Below are 23,620 nucleotides of genomic sequence, written 5' to 3'. Positions count from 1 at the left end.
ATTATCACCAGCCTTCTGTAGATGTTAGAATCATGTGAGTTTAGATTACGTACAATATTTTTGTCAAAGGAAACTTGATTTCTTACTGCCCTACGTTTGTGGGGAGCTGGCAAGTAGTAGTGCTGGTTTATTAAGATATTTTCAACATGGAACCTTCCAGCATAATTTATTAGTTTGACATGACGTTAACTGAAAACAAAAACCATGTTGGTCATGTAAGAAAATGAGAATAAGAAGCAGCAAGAGAGTAAAGTGAAGAAAGCCTATGAAGATATTATATACTGGATAACAGTATTAAATTTCCTGCCTCTCCATGTTATCACAGAGATAACTTGGTACTGTCTTTGACCTAAAGTATTGTCCTCTTCATATTGTTATATTAAGGGGAATATATGCAGGGGAAATGTGCATTATGATCTTTGAGAGAAAGATAAAAGTTACTTAATATATCTTGACTTCTTAATAAAATGTAAACTCCTTATCTTTCAGACCAGCCTTTGCAGTGGTGAATTAACAATCTAACTTTTTTCAAAAGGTGGCCCCTGTTCCTCCAACTCCCCAACCTGTAGCCCCTACACCTTCAGCCACCCGCCCTACTACTCCTGCTGGACCAAAGGGAAAGTTGTTCATTAGTCCTCTTGCAAAGAAATTGGCAGCAGAGAAAGGGATTGACCTTACACAGGTAAAAGGTAAGTCTGTCTCTGTGGAATGGGGTTGTAAAGATAAAACTCACTTGAGTTTCCTTCTTAAGACTAGTGAGTACAACTATACAGTCATCTTACATGGAACAGTGGGGAGAAGGATGAGAGAGTGAAGTAATCTCCTTTGTTGCCACCACAGATAGGGAAACTTGTGCTGTATTCAGTCCATTTAGGATCTACCTATATAGTATAGATAGCCTTTTTCTTTCTCGGTTCTTGGGAACTACTTAATTGTTGGTGAAAGTATAATGTGCTTGTGCAGCAAAGTTGAATTTTATGACTTGACCTTGTATTAAGAAGTCTCTGTTAGTGAACAAAACCGAAACCTGGGGTGATTTGAAATGACTTTGAATAATAGAATTCATATAAAACTGAACTAAAGCTCCTTGAGGGCAAAGGGAAATGTCTTACTCCTATCTTTCTCTCCCCAAAGAGAAAGTATAGCTTCGTGGTAAGAGTATGGGGTCTTGAATCAGACCATCTGGGGTTTACTCCTGGCTCTATCATCTTCTGTGTAATATGGCTTTAGATGAATTACTTGTGTATGTCTATAGATGAATTACTTAAACCATCTGCTCTTCCATCTGTAAAACTGAAATAATGTGTACGTTAAAACAGGCAAAGGGCTTAAGACAATATCTAGAGTATAATAGGTACTCAACAAATGTTAGTTCTGTTCATATTAATATTATTGCCTGGCATTTAAATAAATGTCTTTGAGCTAAAATTAAATGTAAGGTAATTAGTGTACTTACTTGAACAAAGTGGAAATTACTAATCCTGAAGCCTGGTTTGATGGCTTCTGCTATGAGCTAGTCACTGAATTACCACATTTAGCACTTCTTTTCTTGAAATAAGAATTCTCATTCACCATTTTTTGGATAAGAAGATACTCTTTTTTTTTTTTTTTTTAATTTTTATTTATTTTTGAAGGAGAGAAAGAGAGCGAGAGAGAGAGCATGAGCAGGGGACGGACAGAGAGAGAGAGGGAGACACAGAATTCAAGGCAGGCTCCAGGATCTGAGCTGTCAGCACTCAGCCTGACGCAGGGCTCGAACTCACGGACTGTGAGATCGTGACCTGAGCTGAAGTCAGACGCTTAACTGACTGAGCCACCCAGGTGCCCCAGGAAGATACTCTTAAGGGATCTCCCTTTATGTTAAGTAGTAAAGTTGCAATTTGAGTCTAGATACTGGTTATTTCCCCAGTTGTCTGGCTGTGGGCATTCAGTGCTGGTTATCATCTGTCTGCTGGCTTTTGTTTCATGCTTGGAAGGCAAGCCAGTCCCCAAAGAATAAGAATAGAATGTTGTAACTTTTTGGACCTCAGAGGATTTTTATAATATTTTAAGATGCTTTTTTCCGTCTTCATGTTGTTTCAATGGCATGTGGCCACTTTTTTATGTTATTTGGGACTAGAATTAGCAAAGTAAGTTGGAATAGATTTTAAGGGGAGGAGGGGCTGGATTAATAATTATATCTGAAGAATTTAGACAAGTGAAGAAGGACCGTTTATGAGATACTTAGCAACATTGGCTGCCATACACAAGATGTGAGTGGGGAAATCCCCATGTTCTTAATCAGGCAATTAGAGTTAGGTGATTCATTTACCAGTATTTAAAATTCATCGAGTGTTGTCTGTGCATCTAACACTTGTTCATAAGACAGACAAGATTTCAGTTTCAGATGCCTGTATTACCAACAATAAAGAGTTAAATGAACAGGAAGGGAATGCAGCTTAGTAGTTAGGAGTATGGGCTCCAGAGCTGGAATGCTCAGGTTCGAATCCTGGCTCTCCTGTACTCTAGCTTTATGACCTTTTATGTTTCGGTTTCTTCATTTCTGTATAAAAATAATGGCTTACAGGTTTTGAGGATTAACTAAGTTAACAAAGAGTGCCTGCACATAGACAGCATATAGAGATATTAGCTGTAAAAATGAAAATAACCTGTTATTATTACATAAGATGAATGCCAAGAAAGAAACCAAGTGATACACTATTGAGTGACAAGGTGAATATATGTGCAGTCATGACTGCTTTTAGACATGGTGGTTGGGAAAGATCTTTCTGATGAGGTAAAATTTGATATGACCTGAAAGATGAGGAGTCAGCTGTGAGCCAACCATGTGAAGAACTGGGCACAGAGAGACCAGTAGTACACATCTGAAGTGGGAGAGAGCTTGGCACATCTGAGGAACATAGAGGAGGCCAGTGTTCATGGAGCATAGTGAGCAGAGGGTTTAGTGGAAGGAGGTGAGGTTGGAAAGAAGTACAGGGGCGAGAAGCAGGAGCACTTTATGGGTCATTGTATAATTGGAATTTTATTAAAGCATAGTAGGAAGCCACTAAAAGATTAAAATAAGGACAGGTTTTTTTGGTTTCTGTGTGTGTGTGTGTGTGTGTGTGTGTGTGTGTGTGTGTGTGTGTGTGTGTGTGTGTTTTAATTTTAGAGAGAGTGGAGCAGGACAGAGGGGCAGAGGGAGAAACAGAAAGAATCCTAAGCAGGCTCCTTGCTCAGCACAGAGCCTGACATGGGGCTCGATCCCACAACCTCAGAATCAAGTCCTGAGCTGAAATCAAGAATTGGGCACTCAACCAACTGAGCCACCCAGGCGCTCCAATAGGGAAGTATTTTTAAAAGATCATTTTAGCTGCTTTATGCAGATGGGTCAAGTGAAAGCCAAGGTCCCTGTTAAGAGGCTTTTGCTGGAGCTGACAGTGGTGACTTTTCCAGCATGGTGACAGTGAAAATGGAAAGAAATGGACAGCTTCAAGATACATTTTTGACAGAATCAACAGAACTTAGTCAAGGATGGTACATGGGGACTTGACAACAGTTACTTCAAAAGAAAGGTGTGGTGGAAGTCTGAGTGAGCCGAAAAGTAGAATATGGATGGAGAAGTGGAGATAGCTTTGTGGACAAGTCATTTAAGAAGCTTCACTATGAAGGAAGGCATAGAAATAGGACGTAGCTTAGGAGAATATGGGCTCAAGAGAGGGCTTTTGAGAGTGAGTGATAGTAGAAGAGGTCTAGTATGGAGTTTCTCAACTGTGGCAGAGTTGATATTTTTGACCAGATAATTTTTGTCTGGGGGAGGGAGGTGTCTTGTGTTTTGTAGGATGCTCAGTAACATCCTAGGCTTCTACCCACTATTCATAGTAGCATCGCCCACTTGTAACAACGGAAAACAACTTCAGACATTGCCACATGTCCCCCGGGGGGGCAAAATTGTGTTGGTGAGAACTAGTGGTCTGATAGAAAGGGATAAATAGATGGTAAGGAAAGGGCAGGATAATTTGGTAAGAAACAGTTTTTGAAAATGTAGGAAGGAAAGGATTGGCTTTTGATAGGAATTAAGGACATTTTGTGTTATTTTTATAGGAGAGAGGAGAATATGGGGTGGATTTATAGGCTTGGTGGTGGAGGACGAGGAGAATAACTCTGATTGCTGCAGTTTGATCAAGAAAGTCTGAAGTGAAGGTATCGGCTGGAGACTGAGTATGGGGAGGTTTGCAGTTAGAGAATTTGTTAGGTAGTATTCTCAGGGAAAGTGAATTCGAAGGAAATATAACTTAGTTTCTGGGCAGTTTATGTGTCTATTTCAGGTTTGTGGCTCTGAATTTAGAGTATAATCGGTCACCTAAGTGTGTACTTTTTTTGTCCCCAACAGCATTAAGCTACTCTGATGCTGGCACTGAGAAGGCAGACCTTTTTTTTCAAGTTTTTATTTATATTCTAGTTAGTTAACATACACGGTAAAGTTGGTTTCAGGTGTAAAATTTAATGATTATATCACTTACGTATAATACCCGTGCTCATCCCAACAAGTGCTCTCCTTAATACTCATCTTGCATTTAGCCTATCCCATGGCCACCTCTCTCCATCACCCCACAGTTTGTTGTCTATAGTTAAGAGTCTCTTATGGTTTGCTTTCCTCTTTTTTTTCCCCTTCCTCTGTGTTCATCTGTTTCGTTTCTTAAATTCCACATATGAGTGAAATCATATGGTATTCATTTTTCTCTGACTGACTTGTTCTGCTTATCAAAATGCACTGTAGCTCCATCCACGTTGTTGCAAATGGCAAGATTTCATTCTTTTTGATTGCTGAGTGATACGCCATTTATGTATATACTATATCTTCATCAGTCGTGGACATTTGGACTCTTTCCATAGTTTGGCTGTTGTCGGTAGCGCTGCTATAAACATCAGAGGGCATGTGCCCCTTCGAATCAGTATTTTTGTATCCTTTGGGTAAATACCTAGTAGTACAATTGCTGGGTTATAGGGTAGTTCTATTTAACTTTTTCAGGAACCTCCATGTTCCTCCAGAGTGGCTACACCAGTTTGCATTCCCACCAACAGTGTAAGAGGGTTCCCCTTTCTCCACATCCTTGCCAACACCTGTTGTTTCTTTTGTTGTTAATTTTAGCTATTCTGACAGGTGTGAGGTGGTATCTCATTGTGGTTTTGATTTGTATTTTCTTAATGATGAGTGATGTTGAGCATCGTCTCTGTTGGCCATCTGGATATCTTCTTTGGACAAATGTCGGTTCATGTCTTCTGCCCTTTTCTTTTTTCTTTTTTTATTTTGAAAGAGAGAGAGCATGAGCCGGGGAAGGTCAGAGAGAGAAAGAGAGAGAGAGCACATCCCAAGTAGGCTCCACACTGCCAGCGCAGAGCCCGATGTGGGGCTTAAATCCACGAGCTGTGACATCGTGACTGGATCCGAAACCAAGAGTTGGACACTTAACTGACTGCGCCACCCACGCTCCTCTCTTCTGCCCATTTCTTAACTGGATTATTTATTTTTTTGAGTGTTGAGTTTGATAACCTCTTTATAGATTTTGGATACTAACCCTTTATCAGATGTCATTGGCAGATGTCTTCTCCCATTCCATACTTGCCTTTTAGTTTTGTTGTTTCTTTTGTTGTGCAGAAGCTTTTTATCTTGATGAGGTCCTAGTAGTTCATATTTGCTTTTGTTTCCCTTGAACCGGCAGACATTTTAGATTTTGACCAGGGAGTGACTATAACCGTGATCCACCCGTTCCTGGGTGAGGAAGTGTAGGGGATAGGGAGATGGTAGATGATGGGAGCGGTCAAGTCAGTGGAGTGGGGGGTCTTGGTGAGACTGAAGAAATTTTGCAGTAGGAAGGAATGGTCTAGAATAAGCGAGCTGAGAGGATCAGTGATTGTGTGGGGTTTTCTGACACCTCTCTGTCATCAAATGTATTTTTTTTCCACACCAACAATCCATTCTCTGCCACCATTTGGGTATCCAACACTTCAATCCTGTTCTGACACTAACTATCCAGAGTTAGCATCGGGCCCCCCAGGGCTCAGCCCCACAAGACAGCCCCACTTCTGATGCCAGTTACAGGTCCCAGGGACCACCCATACTTCAGACCTACTGGCTGTAAGTCAGGACTTCCCAAGACCCCACTTTAGGTATGAAAATTCACTAGAACGACTCACAGAACTCAGGAAAGCACTGTACTTACTGGTTTACTGTAAAGGATGTGCAGGGGCAGTCAGTAGAAGAGATGCATAGGACGAGGCGTGGTTTGTGGTGGGGGGGTGCAAAGCTTGCATGCCCTCGCTCGGAGGACTGCCCTCCTAGCACATTGATGTGTTCACCAACCCAGAAGCTCCAAATCTTGTTGTTAAGAGTATTTATTTGATAGAGATTTCAGTAAGAAGGCATGGTTATTTAAATCCTTGGCTGTGAACTGTTGAACTCAACCTCTAGTCCCCCCCCACCCCCACCCCCCCTTCTTGGAGGGACAAATGACTTAGCAAATATGACTACTTGTATTCATTTGGGGAGAAACTTTCTTTTTTACGTTTATTTTTATTTGTTTTGAGAGAGAGAGCGTATACATGCTTAGGGGAGGAGTGGAAGGAGAGTGAGTCCCAAGTAGGCTCTGTGCTGACAGACACCACCCAGGTGTCCCAGACAGAAACCGTTTTAAAGCCTAAACCCTAGTGTCCAAGTTTGATTTGTCTCCCAGGTCCCCATGTTTGTTTTCTATTTCTTTGAGGCAGAGCACTTCACATCACTATCCCATTTGATCTTCAGTGTTCACACATTCCTTTGAGCAGGGGCCGGCATTATAACCTGTGTCCTATAGATGAGACTAAAAAGACCAGCACAGAGGCTGTGTCTAATTTTTATCTGACACAGCCTTGCATTTTTCCTCCTAGTCCGGTGTTCTTCCCTTTATACCATATTGCTTTATGATGGCCTGTTGTGCCTCTGTAGGGAGATGGACAGAAACATTTAAAAGATTTCAGCTGACTCCTAATGGGAATTTCTTGAGGGTGGCTGAAGCCCAACCAAAGGCAGGTGATTCTGTAGGTCTCCTCCTCTCAAGGGGCTGTGGTGTCCAGATCAGCCTTGGTGGTAATGGGAGGTTATGGGTTCTGTCTTTTATAAAAGAGGAGAATCTAATAGGGGTACTGCTACCTCTGTTCTAGAGCTCCGGGTGAGGATAAGCACAATCCTAGCCAACTCATTTTTCATAATGAAGGAAAGGAGTTGGGACGAACTGCGTACAACAAGAATCCTTTTAAAAGTCTGCCTTGGGGGAAGATGAATCAATTTGACCAAATTTTTTCTAGAAGTGGGCCAGTATAAAAGGTATTTTAAATAACTAAATTCTGAATCTCCTTAGAATTAAGGTTCAGGAATCTGTTTGGGTCTAAAGTTAAAGCTGATTGGTTGTGGATGGGCGGAGGAAGTAAATTGAGTGAAAATAAAACTCAGCCTGTTGTGAGAGGATTTTAAAGATTTTTCCTCACGTGTGACATTGCACACACTTCACTCCCAGGCCTCTGACATAGGCCAGGTTAGAGGCTTGGCAAGTGTGACAGAGCTGTGAGTGATGGAGCCCACACGAGGAAGAAACAATTCTAGAGATAAGATCATTGCAGCTGAGAGTTATTCAAGCTATTTTGGGGTGACAAAATTATCTGAACTAGTTGTCCTGTCGACTCTGTACAAAGGGAATTCTTTACGATCAAACGAATCTAGAACTCAAACGAGATCCATTTCAAGATTCAGAAAGGGTTTTTTTGGAGCTGCCTAGGAGAAGAGGCAGCTAGACTTTGTTTTGGAGGTATAAATTGTATTCAGCATTAGCCATATGCCATTATTTCCCAATTTAAAAGTAAAGGACATGAAAAAATGAAGAACAACTGATACAAAACTCTGAAAGAGAAATACTTAACAAAGAGCATTTGCTGCCACAGGGTTTCCATAGCGTAGCGGTTATCACATTCGCCTAACGGAGCATTTGCTGTAGTAATTAAGAAAAGAACGGCTACAGCTCAAACAAGAGCACTCTGAATCAAAATTAATAATTGCATAAAAGCTGCTATTGTTTTAGAGAGAACTTTAAGGTGCAGGAGTAGAGCAGTGGCCACTTCAGAGGGTCTTTGGTAGAGAACCCTTAGGAACTTGCACTTCAGGATCACGGTGTCGATATCCCAGAGGAACCAGTGGTGTGCTGTCACATGTGTGATATTTATGCGTCTCTTCCAGGGACGGGACCAGAAGGCAGAATCATCAAGAAGGATATCGACTCTTTTGTGCCTACTAAAGCTGCTCCTGTGAGTTACATTAGGCTTTTTTTTTTTGGCACTTTGTTCCTGCAAAATGTTTTGTCCAACCTGTTAGACCCTTTCATACATTATTTATGAATGAAATAGCTTGACCAGAATTGTGTTTTGCCTAATTTCACTGGCTAGCACTATATAGATATGAATGTGCTATCATTCACCATTCACAAGGAAAGATGAGGGGCACCTGCCTGGGTGGCTCATTCGGTTGAGCGTCCAACTTCAGCTCAGGTATGATCTCACAGTTCACGAGTTCAAGCCCCGCGTCGGGCTCACTGCTTTTACTGCAGAGCCTGCTTCAGATCCTCTGTCCCCTTCTCACTCTGCCCCTCCCCTGATCATGTGCACTCTCTCTCAAAAATAAACAAACATTAAAAAGGAAAAAAAAGGAAAGATGATAATGCTACCTTGACACGCATTCCAATTTTTTTTTCCAGTGGTACTGAATTTTTCCTAACAAACCCTCCTTCTCACTCAGGCCCTATTTTGATTTTTTTTTTTTTTAACGTTTTACTTATTTTTGAGACCGAGCGAGCATGGGGGAGGGGCAGAGAGAGATGGAAGCAGAATCTGAAGCAGGCTCCAGACTCTGAGCTGTCACCACAGAGCCCCACACGGGGCTCCAACCCACAAACCGTGAGATCATGACCTGAACTATAGTTGGATGCTTAACTGGCTGAGCCACACAGGCATCCCTGACTGGCTCTGTTTTTAAAAGCATGCTTACAAGGTGGTTGAATAGAGTTTGAATTTTATGTGGTTAATTATTCCACACAGGGATTAAATCCACATAACCAATCAACTAGTGTTTAGTTGGTTTAAATTGTTAAGATTATTAGCTAAAAGTAAGGAAAATGATTTAGTTATTTAGATGTTTGTTTTAAAATGAAAGATTCGTCATTGTTTTTTTTTTTTTTTTAATTTTTTTTTTTCAACGTTTATTTATTTTTGGGACAGAGAGAGACAGAGCATGAACGGGGGAGGGGCAGAGAGAGAGGGAGACACAGAATCGGAAACAGGCTCCAGGCTCTGAGCCATCAGCCCAGAGCCTGATGTGGGGCTCGAACTCACAGACCGCGAGATCGTGACCTGGCTGAAGTCGGACGCTTAACCGACTGCGCCACCCAGGCGCCCCTTGTCATTGTTTTTTAACACTGTCCAGAAAAATAATTACCTTGTTTATGTTTATGTCTACTTCTTTCAGTTTAAGAATGCTTTGATTGTTTTTCTTGAAGGTAATTTTGCAGATACAAAATTATTTTGACAAACTAATCGTTGAACGAAGAAAAATGATACTTAAGACATGATTACAGAATTCTAAGTATAAAAATTAAAATCAGAACTGTTGTGTAAGCACAGTACAAATATGAGTCCCTTTTGCTCCCTTGGGATAGAGATAGCTATTTTCTGTAAGCCTTCTAATTTGTACTTTGCCATCTGTAGAGTCACTGACTTGCCCCAGTTGTATATGCCAGGATTGAGTCAGTTACTAAGAGCTTTTTTACTTCCCCATAGGCTCCAGCAGCTGCTGTGCCTGCCCCGGGTCCAGGAGTGGCACCCGTTCCCACAGGTGTCTTCACAGATGTCCCAGTCAGCAACATTCGTCGCGTAAGAATATTACCCTAAATCTGCAACCAGCACCATAGGGGGCGTCTTTACTCTGATTGTTTAATTGCATTCATGGTTTGAAACACTAACAGAGACTTTTTTTAGTTGGGAATCATAGATGACTAGTTTAAGATGTTTGCTTTGGCCAATTAGATACTTGGGAAAAACAAACATTTTATTGATTAAACACCACTAGAAGGGGCCCAGGTTACGGTGCAGTCCTCCATATTCCAGTATAATGCTTGAGGTAAGCATTACCAGGGAGCTAGTAAAGGGGCAAACAGAGTCCTGAATTAGGTAATAAAGAAAAGAACCACTTAAGACAAGTGATGTTTTAATGTCTTTGATTCTAGGTTATTGCACAGCGGTTAATGCAGTCTAAGCAAACCATACCTCATTATTACCTTTCCATTGACGTAAATATGGGAGAAGTTTTGTTGGTACGGAAAGAACTTAATAAGGTAAAAGGTCTGGAAATTCCAACTCTGTAAATTCTAAAATGCTTGTATTTCCCCACTAAATATATACATTTTTGCCCATATTTTTTGTTCCAATATGCCAGTTGATGTTGGAAAATGGTGTCTTCATAATTTTAACTTGCCGAGAGAATATCTTGGACAATTTTCATTTTCTAATCCTTGATTAAAGCTTATTATTTAAAGTTGATTTTGCCTTGGATCCATTGTAGCCTAGCTCAGTCACTGTGATCCCATGAAGCTAGATAAGATAAGCTAGATAAGAGTATGTTTACTCTGTGTTTGCAGTTAAGTACCAATTACCTATTTAGTGTTTAGTATAAGGCACTTTTGGGAAGATAGAATAAGGTATAGTCCTTCTCCATGAGTTTCAGTTTATAATCTAATTGAGATAATGCATGTGAAAAACAGAGAAGGCAATTTTTATTAAAGTAAAAATACTTATTTGTACATCAGTCTCTTTATGGTAATGTCCTTTGTCTGCTAAATTATGTTGTATGGGTTAAGTGTTCTAGGAATTCAGAGGAGGAACCCAGTAAAAGTAGTTGGGGAATTCACAGTGGTGTAAGAAAAACTTGGTTAAGCCATGTAGAATAGTATGTGTTTGAATTGCAAAGAAGTTGTAGAAAGTTCATTCTAATGATGGAATACCATAGAGGTAAAATGCTTTCAAGAAAGGAAGTAAGTATTGCAGATGTGGAAGAGAGACTACCTTTTTCTAGGGTGGGTATGCAGTTGTTGGTTTAGGGAAGACCTTGTTTACAAGCAGAACAATTTGGACTTGATGAATTAGACATGAAGAAACCAGTAATAGTGACATGATGATAGCAATATTTTAAGTAAGTTTAGTCTAAGTAGATATATAGTGGTGTGCTTTAATGGCAGAGACTAGTTATGCTTGTCCTGTTAGCATGATAAGGGTCTGGACTAGACAGTTGCATTAAGAATGGAGTAGGAGAGGGATATGAAAGATGTTTTCAAAGAAGTGAAAAGTAAAAGCCAGTGGCACTGAGGGCATTAGAACAGCATTCAGCGCCTTACACAGGTTATCTGTAGCCTCTCTGACCTCCTACTACTTTTCCCACTTGTTCACTCTGCTGCAAAAACAATGGTTGCCTTGCTGTTCCTTGATGTTCCACCTGTGTACTCCTACTTGAGGCCCCTTGCACTTGAGGTTCCCTGTGCATGGAATATTCACCCTCTAGCATCTACCTGGCTTCCTCCTTTACCACCGTAAGGATCTGACTCAATATCACCCTCTCTAGTCTTTCCTGGTCACCTTATTCTAAAATTAAGGGAAGAGGATTGGGGTGACTGGTCACTTCTCCCCCTAGTTCTTTTCCTCTATTTTTTTTCTTTATCGTGTAACATTATTTTACATGCTGTATGTTTATTATCTATCCACCCCTTTAGATTGTTAAGTTCCCCAGGGCACCTGGGTGGCCCAGTTGGTTAAGCGTCTGACTTCAGCTTGGGTCACAAACTCTCAGTTTGACAGTTTGAACCCCACATTGTGCTCTGTGCTATCAGCGCAGAGCCTGTTTTGGATCCTTTGTCCCCCTCTCTCTCTGCCCTTTTCCCTTTTGTGCACGTGCGTTCTCTCTCAAAAATAAGTAAACATTAAAAAAAAAAAAAAACGTAAGCCCCCTGAGAGTAGAATTTTTACCCATTTTTTTCACTGCTTTATATCCAGGGCTTTAGAGCTTTATGTCTGAACGGAGTACTCAAATATTAGATGCATGAAAGAATGAAGCAATGAAGCATTAACAGAGCTTTTTAACTGGCACAGAGGTTAAAGTTGATTGCTTACTTTCATTGTCAAAATGTTAAAGCTATTTTATAATTTATTTGAAAATCAGGCGTGAAAAATATATGTCGAATGTAATATTTCATTCATTTCTCTTAAACAGCTTTATTTGGATATAATGCACATATAATACCATTCACCCATATAAAGTTTATAATTCAGTGGCTTTTAGTATATTCAGAATTCTGTGACCATCACCACAATAAATTTTGGAGCCTTCTTATCACCCCAAAATGAAACCATTCTCTCCTTAGCCATAGCCCCCACCCCACCCCTCTCATCCTCCCCAACCCTAGACAACTTCTTACCTACTTTCCATCTTAGATTTGCCTGTTTTGGATATTTCCTATAGGGATAGGGACTTCATGGAATCGATAAATCAACTTAGGGAGTATTGCCTTCTTAACAGTGTTCCCACTCCGTGAACAGGGGGTGTCTTTGCATTTATTTAGGTCTTTCATTTCTTTCAATCATGTTTATAATTTTTTGAGTGTAAGTTTTTGTACTTCTTTTGTTAAATTTGTTCCTATGTATTTTATTCTTTTTAATACTATTATAAATTTCGTGTTCACTGCTGTTGTATAGAAATACCATTGATTTTTGTATATTGATCTTGTATCTTACAACCTTATTTTTTATTTAGTGTGTTCCTTAGGATTTTCTATATACAAAATCATGTCATCTGCAAACATAGTTGTACTTTTTCCTTTCCAATTTGGATATCTTTTCTTGGGCAACTTCTCTGGCTGGCTTCTCTGGCCAGCAAAGTGTTGACTGGAAGTGGACGTCTTTGTTTTGTTCTTGATCTTAAGGGGATGTAAGTCTTTTACCACTAAAGTATGATGATGACGACTATGAGCTTTTGTAGATCTGTTTTATCATCAGGTTGGGGAACTTCCTTTCTTTTCCTAGTTTTTATGAAGTGGTGGTTGAATTTTGTCTGCTTTTTCTGTGTCTGTTGAGATGGTTGTGTGATTTTTGTCCTATATTCCATTAGGACATTATTAGATTAATTGATTTTCAGATGTTAAACCATCCTTGCATTCCTGGGACAAATCCCATTTGATCATGGTGAATAATCCTTTTCTTGTATTGCTGGATTTGGTTTGCTAGAGTTTTTTTGAGAGTTTTTGTTATCTATATTCATAAATTATACTTGTCTGTAGTTTTGTTTTTTCTGGGTTGTTTTGTTTTTTTATTATATCTTGGTGTGGTTTTGGTATTGGATTAATATTGACCTCTAGAATGAGTGGGGAAGTGTTCCCTATTTTGGAAGAGTTTGTGAAGAATTGATACTAATTCTTCTTTAAATGTCTGGCAGAATTCACCAGTTGGGGAAGCCGTCTGGATCTAGGCTGTCTTATGTGGGTAGTTTCTAAATTATCATTCAGTCTCTTTATTGTTAGCTCTAGATCTATTCAGAGGTTCTATTTCTTTTTGATTCAGTTTTGGTAGTTTTTGTCTTTCTAGGAATTTTTCTCAAAGTTAGCTAATTGTGGCATATAGGTGTTCATAGTATTACCAGTAATCTTTTTTATTCCTGTAGGGCATATAGTAATGTCCTCTACTTCATTTCTGATTTTGGGAATTTGAGTCTTCTTTTTCTCTTTGTCAGTCTGGCTAAACATTTATCATTTTGTTGATCTTTTCAAAGAACCAACTTTTGATTTTGTTGAGATAAGTGAAAAAGGCGGCCTTTTTAATATACCATAACTTATGGGACACAGCTAAAGGAGTGCTTAGCGGGAAACTTATGGCTGAAAAGACCTACGTTAAAAAAGTTGAAACAACCAAATTTAGTTTCATTTCATCCTTTATACCTCGGGACATTTGTGTTTGCCCCTCTCACATCCCCTACCAGGTGATATAGTTTCAGTCTTCAGGAAGAGAATTGAAGAAAATACAATGGTTTCTTGTCTTTGCAGATGTTAGAAGGGAGAAGCAAAATTTCTGTCAATGACTTCATCATAAAAGCTTCAGCTTTGGCATGTTTAAAAGTTCCTGAAGCCAATTCTTCTTGGCTGGACACAGTTATAAGACAGTAAGTAAGATACTGCTGGGGAAGGTGTATATCCATCAGCAGTTTTCTTGTGGTTTCTCATGTAGAACTAGGAGTATGGGGGTGCGGAGAAATGGAATACAGGAGGGAGATGACTTCCATAGGCAAAACAGATTGAAAACAATGTAAAACTGTTGATGAGGTAATGTTCAGTTAGGAAGGACTACAAATTCTTTGAGTGTAGGAAAGGAAGGTAAATTTACAGATATGAATAATTAAAGTTGATAACAAACTTTAGAAAGCAAGGTTGAAATGGTTTTTATTTACCAGTTAATTCTGCTGAACTTTAATGAAGGCAAATTGAAAACAGTACCAAGAAACATATTTGTTAATATTATGTGGGGCTCCTGGGTGGCTCAGTTAGTTAAGCATCTGACTTCGGCTCAGGTCATGATCTCACGGTTCATGGGTTTGAGATCTGCGTCTCAGGAAACTAATATTGTTTCCTGAAGTGCAGAGCCTACTTCATATCCTCTGTCTCCCTGTCTCTGCCCCTCCCCTGCTCGTGTGCTCTCTCTCTTAATCTCTCAAAAATAAATAAACATTTAAAAAAAAGTATATGGTAGCATGTGACTGGCATGGTGCTGTCTTTCACATGTTGTCTCATTTTAATCCTTATGGCCACCTTATGAATTAGGGACTTTCACTTCCATTTTACAGATGAAGAAACCTGAAGCTCAATGAGTTAAATAACTTTCCTTGGATTAATTTGTTAGGAAGTAGCAAAACTGTGACTGGAACCAGGATTCTGACTCCTGTGCCTAGGCTTGTACTATGTAGATTCTTTTATGTTATTATTTAATTTTTATTAAAATAAGAGTGTATACATTAGAATATTGCTCCCTGAGTGGCTCAGTTGGTTAAGCATCTGACTTTGGCTCCGGTCATGATCTCACAGTTTGTGAGTTTGAGCCCCATGCCAGGCTCTGTGCTGACAGCTCAGAACTCTCCCTCTTTCTCTACCGCTCCCCCACTTGTACTCTGTGTGTGTCTCTCTCTCTCTCAAAATAAAACATTAAAAAAATTTTTTTTTTAGAATATTGCTCCCTGGCTTACAGTAACCTACTCAACTTTTTTTTTTTTTTTTTTTTTTTTTAAATCCAAGTTAGTTAACATAATGAAAGAATGGTTTCAGGAGTAGAATTTAGTGATTCATCACTTACATATAACACCCAGTGCTCAAGCTTTGTATGGTAAAAAAAAATTTTTTTAATTTTTATTTATTTTTGAGAGAGAGTGAGTAGGGGAGGGGCAGAGAGAGGGAGACAGAGGATCCAAAGCAGGCTCTGTGCTGAGACCAGAGAGCCTCATGTGGGGCTCGAACTCACAAGTTGCGAGATCATGACCTGAGTTGAAGTCAGATGCTGAACCGACTGAGCTACCTGGGCACCCCAACCTACTCAACTTTTAATCTGAGGTCTACTCCCAAGAGGCAAATACAACTTTTAAACTGTTTTTTTTCCCCCTGGTATTTACTTTTGTATTTCTAAAAAACATTGTTCATTTGCCTTTTATGGGTTTTTCATTTTCTTTATCAACTTATTGGTATTAAGGAAGGCTGAGATTTAGCTTTGTTATACTTTCCGTATACACACACACACACACACACACACACACCATTATCCTATCAAATTGATTACAGCACAAATATTGGATAAATCAGTATTCAGTATTAATATTTTTATGCCCATAAAAATATTATTTATGACTAAGAGATGTAATATGCTGTGAATAGTGACCAGGCTGATCTTAATGGTTCCCTAAAAAGGAGCTAGTTTTCTATGTACTCACCATCAGTTCTTTCTGAAAGTTCCCAGGAGAACTCTAAGCCATTTTTCAGTCCTGTCAGATGTCACAGTAACCTACTCATGCTTTTTCCTTGGCCATCCCCCTCTGGGAGGACATCTGAGGGTCTTACTATACCTTATAGACTATATTAGTTTTCTAGGGCTTCTGTTACAAATGACTACAAAATTGGTGGCTTAAAAGAAAAATTTATTCTCTCATAGTTCTGAAGGCCAAAAGTCCAAAAGTAAGGTGTTAGCAAGGCTGCACTCCCTCCATAGGCTCTAGGGGAGAATCTTCCCTTGTTTTTTCCAGTTTTGGTGGCTCTGGGCATTCCTTGGCTTGTGGCTGCATAACTCTAACCTCTGCCTGCATCCTCACATGGCCTTCTCCTCTGTGTCCATGTCTTCTCTTCTGTCTCTTACAAGGGTACTTGGCATTGGATTTAGGGCCCACCCAGATAATCCAGGATGATTTCATCTCAAGATCCTAATTAAATCTGCAAAGATCTTTTTTACTAAATAAGATCACATTGATAGATTCTGGGATTAAAACAAAGATGTATCTTCTAGAGAGCTGTTATGAACATATGTGTATAATTCTTTGTGTTGACCTACATTTTTATTTTTCTTGGGTTCATTCCTTGGAGTAGAATTGCTGGGTCATAGGGTAAATTAATGTTTCACATTTTAAGAGTATTTGAAGAAAACACTTCTTTGAAGAACAGATCAAGGCTACAGGGCAAGTTCTATGAATTGTTCATTGATTCCTACCAAATGCCCTTCATCTGTTTGTTTACATAGCCATTCAACAGATATTTATTGAACATGTACTGTTGGCTATATTCATCAGTGAACAAGGTGAGAAACACCATGCTTACTCGCTTAGGACAGGGTAGTTAAGAAAGGAGTGTTCGTTATGTCATTCCTTGGCTAGAGCCCAGTTGTGATAGTCACACACTATCATTAGAGCACATTCTTATGTTTACAAGTGACAATCCCACTGCCCTGCTCAGCTTGGGCACTTTGAGGGCTCAGCTTGGGCACTTTGAGGGATTTGGTACCATACCATAATATTCTAAAGCTTGTGCCTAGAAGTAGCTGGAGTTCTTCCTGTGAAGTTTTAACTTTTTCTCAATTGCAGAATACATCAGCACGGGCCCTTACACAGACCCCAAGGAGGCTGTGGATACAATTTGGGAGTTTGGGAACTTGGCTGAGGGGGAAAAGGTCATTCCTTTCCACTAACCTCTAACTGAAATTTGGCATTTCCTCTTACCGTAAATGTAGAGAACAAATCAAAGAGGTATTAACAGTACTTGTGCTGGTGACCAGTAAAAATCACCTATTTTCATATCACAGCTTTGTTGCAGGAGTCTTAAAAGTGGTTTTTGCTTATCACTGCTTCAAAATTGTAGCAATTAGACCTCTTGCCTGATCTTATTAATACAGAAGCACGTGTCACAATTTTTAAAAAATGTTTTAATGTTTATTTATTTTTGAGAGACAGAGACAGAGCTCAAGTAGGAGAGGGGCAGAGAGGGAGGGAGACAGAATCTGAAGTAGGCTCCAGCTCTGCACTGACAGACTGACAGCAGTGAGCCTGAGCTGGGGCTCAAACCCCTAAACCATGATATCATGACCTGAGCCGAAGTCGGAAGCTTAACCGACTGAGCCACCCAGGCACCCGCAGTTTTGTTTTTTGAATAGTTTGGTAATTGAATTTCCGTATAGTTGGGGCTTTTTGTTTGGTTGTGTTTTTTTGTTATTTGTAATTTGAGTATTTTATTTTCTTTGTTAAAAATACATACTCTGAGAAAGGACACAGATGCAAAGGTACCTGTGGCATAATACAGATTGGGAATCCTATTTTTCTGTCCTGAGACACCACCATCCTACATCCTGAGCTCTGATTCTCCCACGGTGCAGTACACTCCCTCCACTCTTCCTTCCATCTGCTCAAGCTCTGCCTGGAGGCTCGGCTCCAGACAGTCCACTGCATCTCAAAATCCAGGGAGTTCTTTGAGTTCTTGTTTAATTCTCACTGAATGCTGGGCATTTTCCACCTGCCAGTCAAGGCAAGTGGGAGGCAGTTGGAGGTTATGTGTAACCAACCCCATTTCTTGTCCATTTGCAAAAAGTCCAAGTTAGGGAAAGAGCATAGCAAAATGTAAACACCAGAAGAGATATCTCTCTGGCTGAACAGTAGGCCAGACTGAGATAAATATCAATATTCTTGCTTAACCTGACACATAAGCTCTTAATATTGTTGATGATTATTGAAGTGTCCTTTTCTTTTTTCTTTTGCAATAGAAATCATGTAGTCGATATCAGTGTTGCAGTCAGCACTCCTGCAGGACTCATTACACCTATTGTATTTAATGCACATATAAAAGGACTGGAAGCCATTGCTAATGATGTTGTTTCTTTAGCAACCAAAGCACGAGAGGGTAAACTCCAGCCTCATGAGTTCCAGGTACAGTATTACTTATTTACCTTCTGAATGTTAAGAATTACGTTATTTTTAAGGGCAGCATAATGCTTTTATTGCATTTTCCACCTTTTGATTATGCCTTGTATTCTCATGGACACAAGGCCCTGAAAATAAAAAGTGAATAACCTATCAGAAGCTGAAAATAAGAAATTTTCCAGCAATTTTCAAAAGGCACACAACTGACTTTTGTTCATATTATAATGCTTGTATATTTTCATTAAAGTGTATTCCATTCAGGCCTTTTTCCCCACTTTCAGCTTTATTGTTGTATTTAAATAGCAAATAAGAGGGGCACCTGGGTGGCTCAGTCGGTTAAGCAGCTGACTTCGGCTCAGGTCATGATCTCACCGTCCGTGAGTTTGAGCCCCGCGTCGGGCTCTGTGCTTACAGCTTAGAGCCTGGAGCCTGTTTCGGATTCTGTGTCTCCCTCTCTCTGACCCTCCCCCATTCATGCTCTGTCTCTCTCTGTCTCAAAAATAAACGTTGAAAAAAAATTAAAAAAAAAAATAGCAAATAAGAATTATATACATTTAGGTTGCACAACTTGATGTTCTGATATGTGTATTCATGCGCTTACCATTTTCCTTTCCTTTTTTTTTTAAATGGTAGTTCATAGGCCTTTCTTAAAGATGATCTTAAGGTCTTTTCATGTAACATTTTGTCTTTTTTTTTATGTTGAGAAGCAATTAACATCTATTTTTAATCTCTTTTCTTCTAGGGTGGTACTTTTACAATATCTAATTTAGGGATGTTTGGAATTAAGAACTTCTCTGCTATTATTAACCCACCTCAAGCATGTATTTTGGCGATTGGTGCTTCAGAGGATAGACTGGTTCCAGCAGATAATGAAAAAGGGTAAGTACCAAAATAAAGAGGGAGTTGTAAGCTCATTTTCATTCCATTATGCCTGTTTTTGAGTCTCAGTTTTATAATTATTGGCATAGCCTGTTGGAGCTTCAGGTAGAGTCAGATACAAGTCTAGAATGAAGTTTCTCAGAGCAGCAATTCTTCTTTTACTAAGTGCAGTTAATCCTATATGAGATGGGAAGGCTGAGTTATCACAGGTCAGGGATCAGCATATGTTTTTGTGGAGCCGGGTTGTAAATCTTTTAGGTTTTCTGAGTCATATGGTCTCTGTTGCAAATACTCTGACGTGGTAGTGTGAAAGCAGACAGAGGCACTACGTAAATGCATTTGGCGGGATTTGGTCTGTGAGCTGTAGTTTGCCAACCCATGCTCCAGATGGCTGTTTGGTCTGTCAAGCTGGAGGTTGAGCTAGAGGTGTATACTACATAACGAGTAAGTGGAAAATAATAGTATCTGGTTGGAATTACAGGGTAGGAGTTGGCATTTGGGCTGGTTACTGGCTAAAAATTAGCAATTGCTTTCAGAATACCTAATAATGTTTTTATCTTTTTCTAGATTTGATGTGGCTAGCATGATGTCTGTTACACTCAGTTGTGACCATCGGGTTGTGGATGGAGCAGTTGGAGCCCAGTGGCTTGCTGAGTTTAGAAAGTACCTTGAAAAACCTATCACCATGTTGTTATAATTAACCCAAGAATTTCTAGACTCTCCCAGGTCACAGTGGTTCATTCTTATCAAGATACAAATATGTTATTATGCAAGTGGTTCTTTTTATTTTGAAGTTAACCAGTTATTTTTGAGTCTGTCCAGATAAGTTATTTGTAATGGGCATTACTGAATTTTTTAAAATGCCAATTACACCTACATATTGTACACATTTAATAAACAACAGATTTTGAGCTGTGTATTCCTAGTCAAGAGAACATGTGGCCTAGCCCTTTGGTGAGAAGTACTTCCACTGGGAAATGCAGGGGTAGAATTGTGGTTCCCTACGGAAACAGATACATAAAAGTAATCTGGATGAAACCTTGAGGTTTTGAAATTTAATTGCCTCATGTTTTGCTTCATTTGAGGGAAAGAGAAGTCAAGGAAAGAGAGAAGTCCTTTCTCTTAGAGAAAGGGTTTGAATTAAAGATTGATTTTGGAATTTAACCCTGTTACATGATCTTGGTTTATCGTGGATGGGAAGGGTAGAGAACTTTAAGGAAAATAAGTGACATTTTAAAAGTTAACATTTTCTTACACTTCTGCAACTGAGTGTTCTTTGTTTATTTTTCTATGAATTCCAAAATGGTTGTTTTCACCTCTTAAGATGGAAGATATAAATATAAACCAGCTACTTGGTATAAATGAGAATTTGTGTGGGTATTTATTTAAACAACTTACATGTGTAATTCTGAGAGCAGAATTTACAATTAATTCCAAATAAAAGAATATGCTTATAGAATTTAACAGAGAGAAGTTGTGAAAGTAGAATTCTTCCTCCATGATTAACTGGTGGTTACTGACAAATGAACTTAATTGCCAGAATCTGTTACTCAAATAATATTGGAAAATTATATCAAGTAACTATGGAATAGTGTACATATGTAAAATATGGTTTCTAGTGAGATGTGTGCCAAAGTCCATTTATCACCAAGACCTGTCTGAAAAGAAGAGGGAAGAGATACACTGGTAAGCAGTTGGGAGTGCTGAAAGGTTAGAAGCCAAGTGGTCACTTCTACTTGGATAAAGTAAGAAATGTTCAGTGTGTACAAAAAAAAGTGTTCTGTGTTTTTCCACCCAGTGTTGTCTCATGTACAATATGAAAGTCCTAAAATCCTATTGGAGAGAAAAAAAAAATTGTTTAGGTTGCTTGCTACCCGATCAGCCTAAACATTTTTTTTTTCCATTTTGTTATGATTTGCCTTTCTTCTTGTGGGGGGGAAGAGTAGGAGGTGATATTCAGGATAATAAAAATGAACTGGGAACATTATCACAATTCCAGACTTTCTATTGAATTGATGTTTTAATAAATATTTAGAATTGTTTATGATAATTTAAAATCAATCTGATCAGTGTTTTCTTGTGTATATGTGGAACAATCCCCGAAATTTAGGTCTTTTGGTGTTGAATTTATTTCTAAATGTTCTTTGTTACATGGTGCACAAGTAACACTGCATATATTCCAGAAATATTTCCCTTGCTGTATTATTATGAAAACAATTCATTAATCTGATTTTTCAGTAATTAGTAATGTTAGCTTGAATTGAAGATTATGCAGAAGGAACAAGTTTATCACAAGGGACCATCAGTATGAGGCACATCTGGTTCAAATACATGAAACTTCAAAGATAATTCATTCTTGGCAAATGCTTATGGCTCTGTTGTTCCCTTGAAAGAAAAATAAAAGGTTGTCTTCTCATAAGAATTACTGAGTTAAAAATTAATCTGAGCTATAACCTAAATCTGGACTCAGTCTATTTCTCTTACCAAAATTGAAAGAAAAAAAGTTAAAAGTTTTGGTTGAAATTATTTAAAAATTAAACTATATGTTTTCAATGTGTCTTGTCTAATTTTTGATCTGTTGGTAATTATTTTTCACATTAAATGATTAAGGCCAGGGATAGCTATGTATGTGTACACTCTTAATAGCAACACATTTTAAGCATACAGTATTGGTAAAATAAAGGACTGAGTTTAGCAGAATATAATCTAACACTTCAAGCTCAAGGAGTTCTAAAGCACCTTGTGGTGGGGTGCAGCACATAGCAAGGTGAAAGCATAGTCTGGCCCTGTTAGATAGTTGACACCGATCCTGAGGTTTGTGAGTGAAGTTACAGGAACCCCAGGCCTGGTCTGAAAAAAAAAGTTAACCAGCCGGAGAGATGATATGGAAAGGTAAGGTGGGAAGCATTCCAACTTTTTTTGAAGGATGGAAATATACTAGGTGTGTTAACTTTAGGACATCATATTATACAGCTCTAGAAAATTTTCAGACAGTAAATTATCCTATTGCTGGGAGAATTCAAATACAACCAGGTTTAGGAGAATTATATTTGTTTTTAAATATCACGGTATCAACTGTTTATATTACATATACTATATTTGTGTTTTTATTATTAAATTTATTTTTGAGAGCGAGCAGGGGAGGGGCAGAAACAGAGGGGACAGAGAGAGACTTCCAAGCAGTCTCCGCACTGTCAGCACAGAGCCCCATATAGGGCTTGAACACACAAACTGAGCTTATGAACTGAGCCAAAACCAAGAAAGAGGTGGACACTTAACCTACTGAGCCACCCAGGTGCCCTGACACTTTATTAGTGTGTAAAGTTAAAAAGCTTTAGAGGCGCCTGGCTGGTTCAGTCAGAAGAGCATGTGACTCTTGTTCTTGTGAGTTCAAGCCCCACGTTGGGTGTAGAGATTACTAAGAAAAATACTTAAAAATAAATAAATAAAAAGCTTTAAAATTAACCAGGACTTTAAAGACCTTATGTCGAACTAGAAACTTACAAGGAAGATGTATTTATACAAGATGATCAAGGATGTTTAAAGTTTGATGTGAACATTGTTGGGCTATAAATTGGAAAGTTAGTATCTTTGTGTTGAACAACCATATGACAACTTAGATGCATGGAAGTTGAGAAACATCACTTCTGTCTTAAAATCATTTTTTATGTTTATTTGGGGACAAAGGGGCAGAGAGAGGGAGAAAGAGAATCCCAAGCAGGCTCTGCATTATCAGTGCAGATCTCCTGAACCGTGAGATCATGACCTGAGCCGAAATCCAGTCGGATGCTTAACCGGCTGAGCCACCTAGGTGCCGCTTAAAATTATCTTCTTAGGAGAAAGGCACATGTCCCGAAGTCAGCTCCTTTTTCTTAAGGTTAGATTATTTTGCATCTTAGGTGCAGTAACACCCAGCTGCTGTTACTGCATCACTGTATCCAAGACAAGTCCTTTTGATGTTAAAAGGTCTGAGTAGCTTGCACTCCTACCATCAGGGCTATTTTATAGAAGTACAGAGGTTCACAGAAGCATAGGTTTGCATATTTTGACATTGGCCCTGTATCTTTATAGCTGGAGGAACTGCTTCAGTTCTTGGTAGTAAAAAATTTACATAATCTGGGATTTCTTCCTGATGTAAACATTTACTAGAGACCAGAAAAACAAGTAGACCAGAATTTCAACCAGTAAACCAGGAATTCTCACAATTTACTTGGA

The 23,620-nt window shown here is 39.0% G+C and overlaps 1 protein-coding gene across 1 annotated transcript in view; it reads left to right on the top strand.

The window, feature by feature from the left end:
* The window catches only part of DLAT (dihydrolipoamide S-acetyltransferase), a 29,786-nt gene extending 7,826 nt beyond the window's left edge, over positions 1–21,960 (top strand). The window contains exons 7-14 of the mRNA XM_025928640.2: positions 536–689; positions 8,246–8,313; positions 9,838–9,930; positions 10,284–10,391; positions 14,139–14,254; positions 18,370–18,532; positions 19,269–19,405; positions 19,973–21,960. Coding sequence (XP_025784425.2) covers positions 536–689; positions 8,246–8,313; positions 9,838–9,930; positions 10,284–10,391; positions 14,139–14,254; positions 18,370–18,532; positions 19,269–19,405; positions 19,973–20,102 — 969 coding nt within the window. The 3' untranslated portion in view covers positions 20,103–21,960. The remainder of the gene's footprint in view (positions 1–535; positions 690–8,245; positions 8,314–9,837; positions 9,931–10,283; positions 10,392–14,138; positions 14,255–18,369; positions 18,533–19,268; positions 19,406–19,972) is intronic.
* Positions 21,961–23,620: the final 1,660 nt, after the last annotated feature.

The sequence above is a fragment of the Puma concolor genome, chromosome D1, assembly GCF_028749965.1.
Source record: "Puma concolor isolate L17-30 chromosome D1, mPumCon1.1.hap2, whole genome shotgun sequence".
NCBI lineage: Eukaryota > Metazoa > Chordata > Mammalia > Carnivora > Felidae > Puma > Puma concolor.
This window is presented reverse-complemented; position numbering and strand designations above follow the sequence as displayed.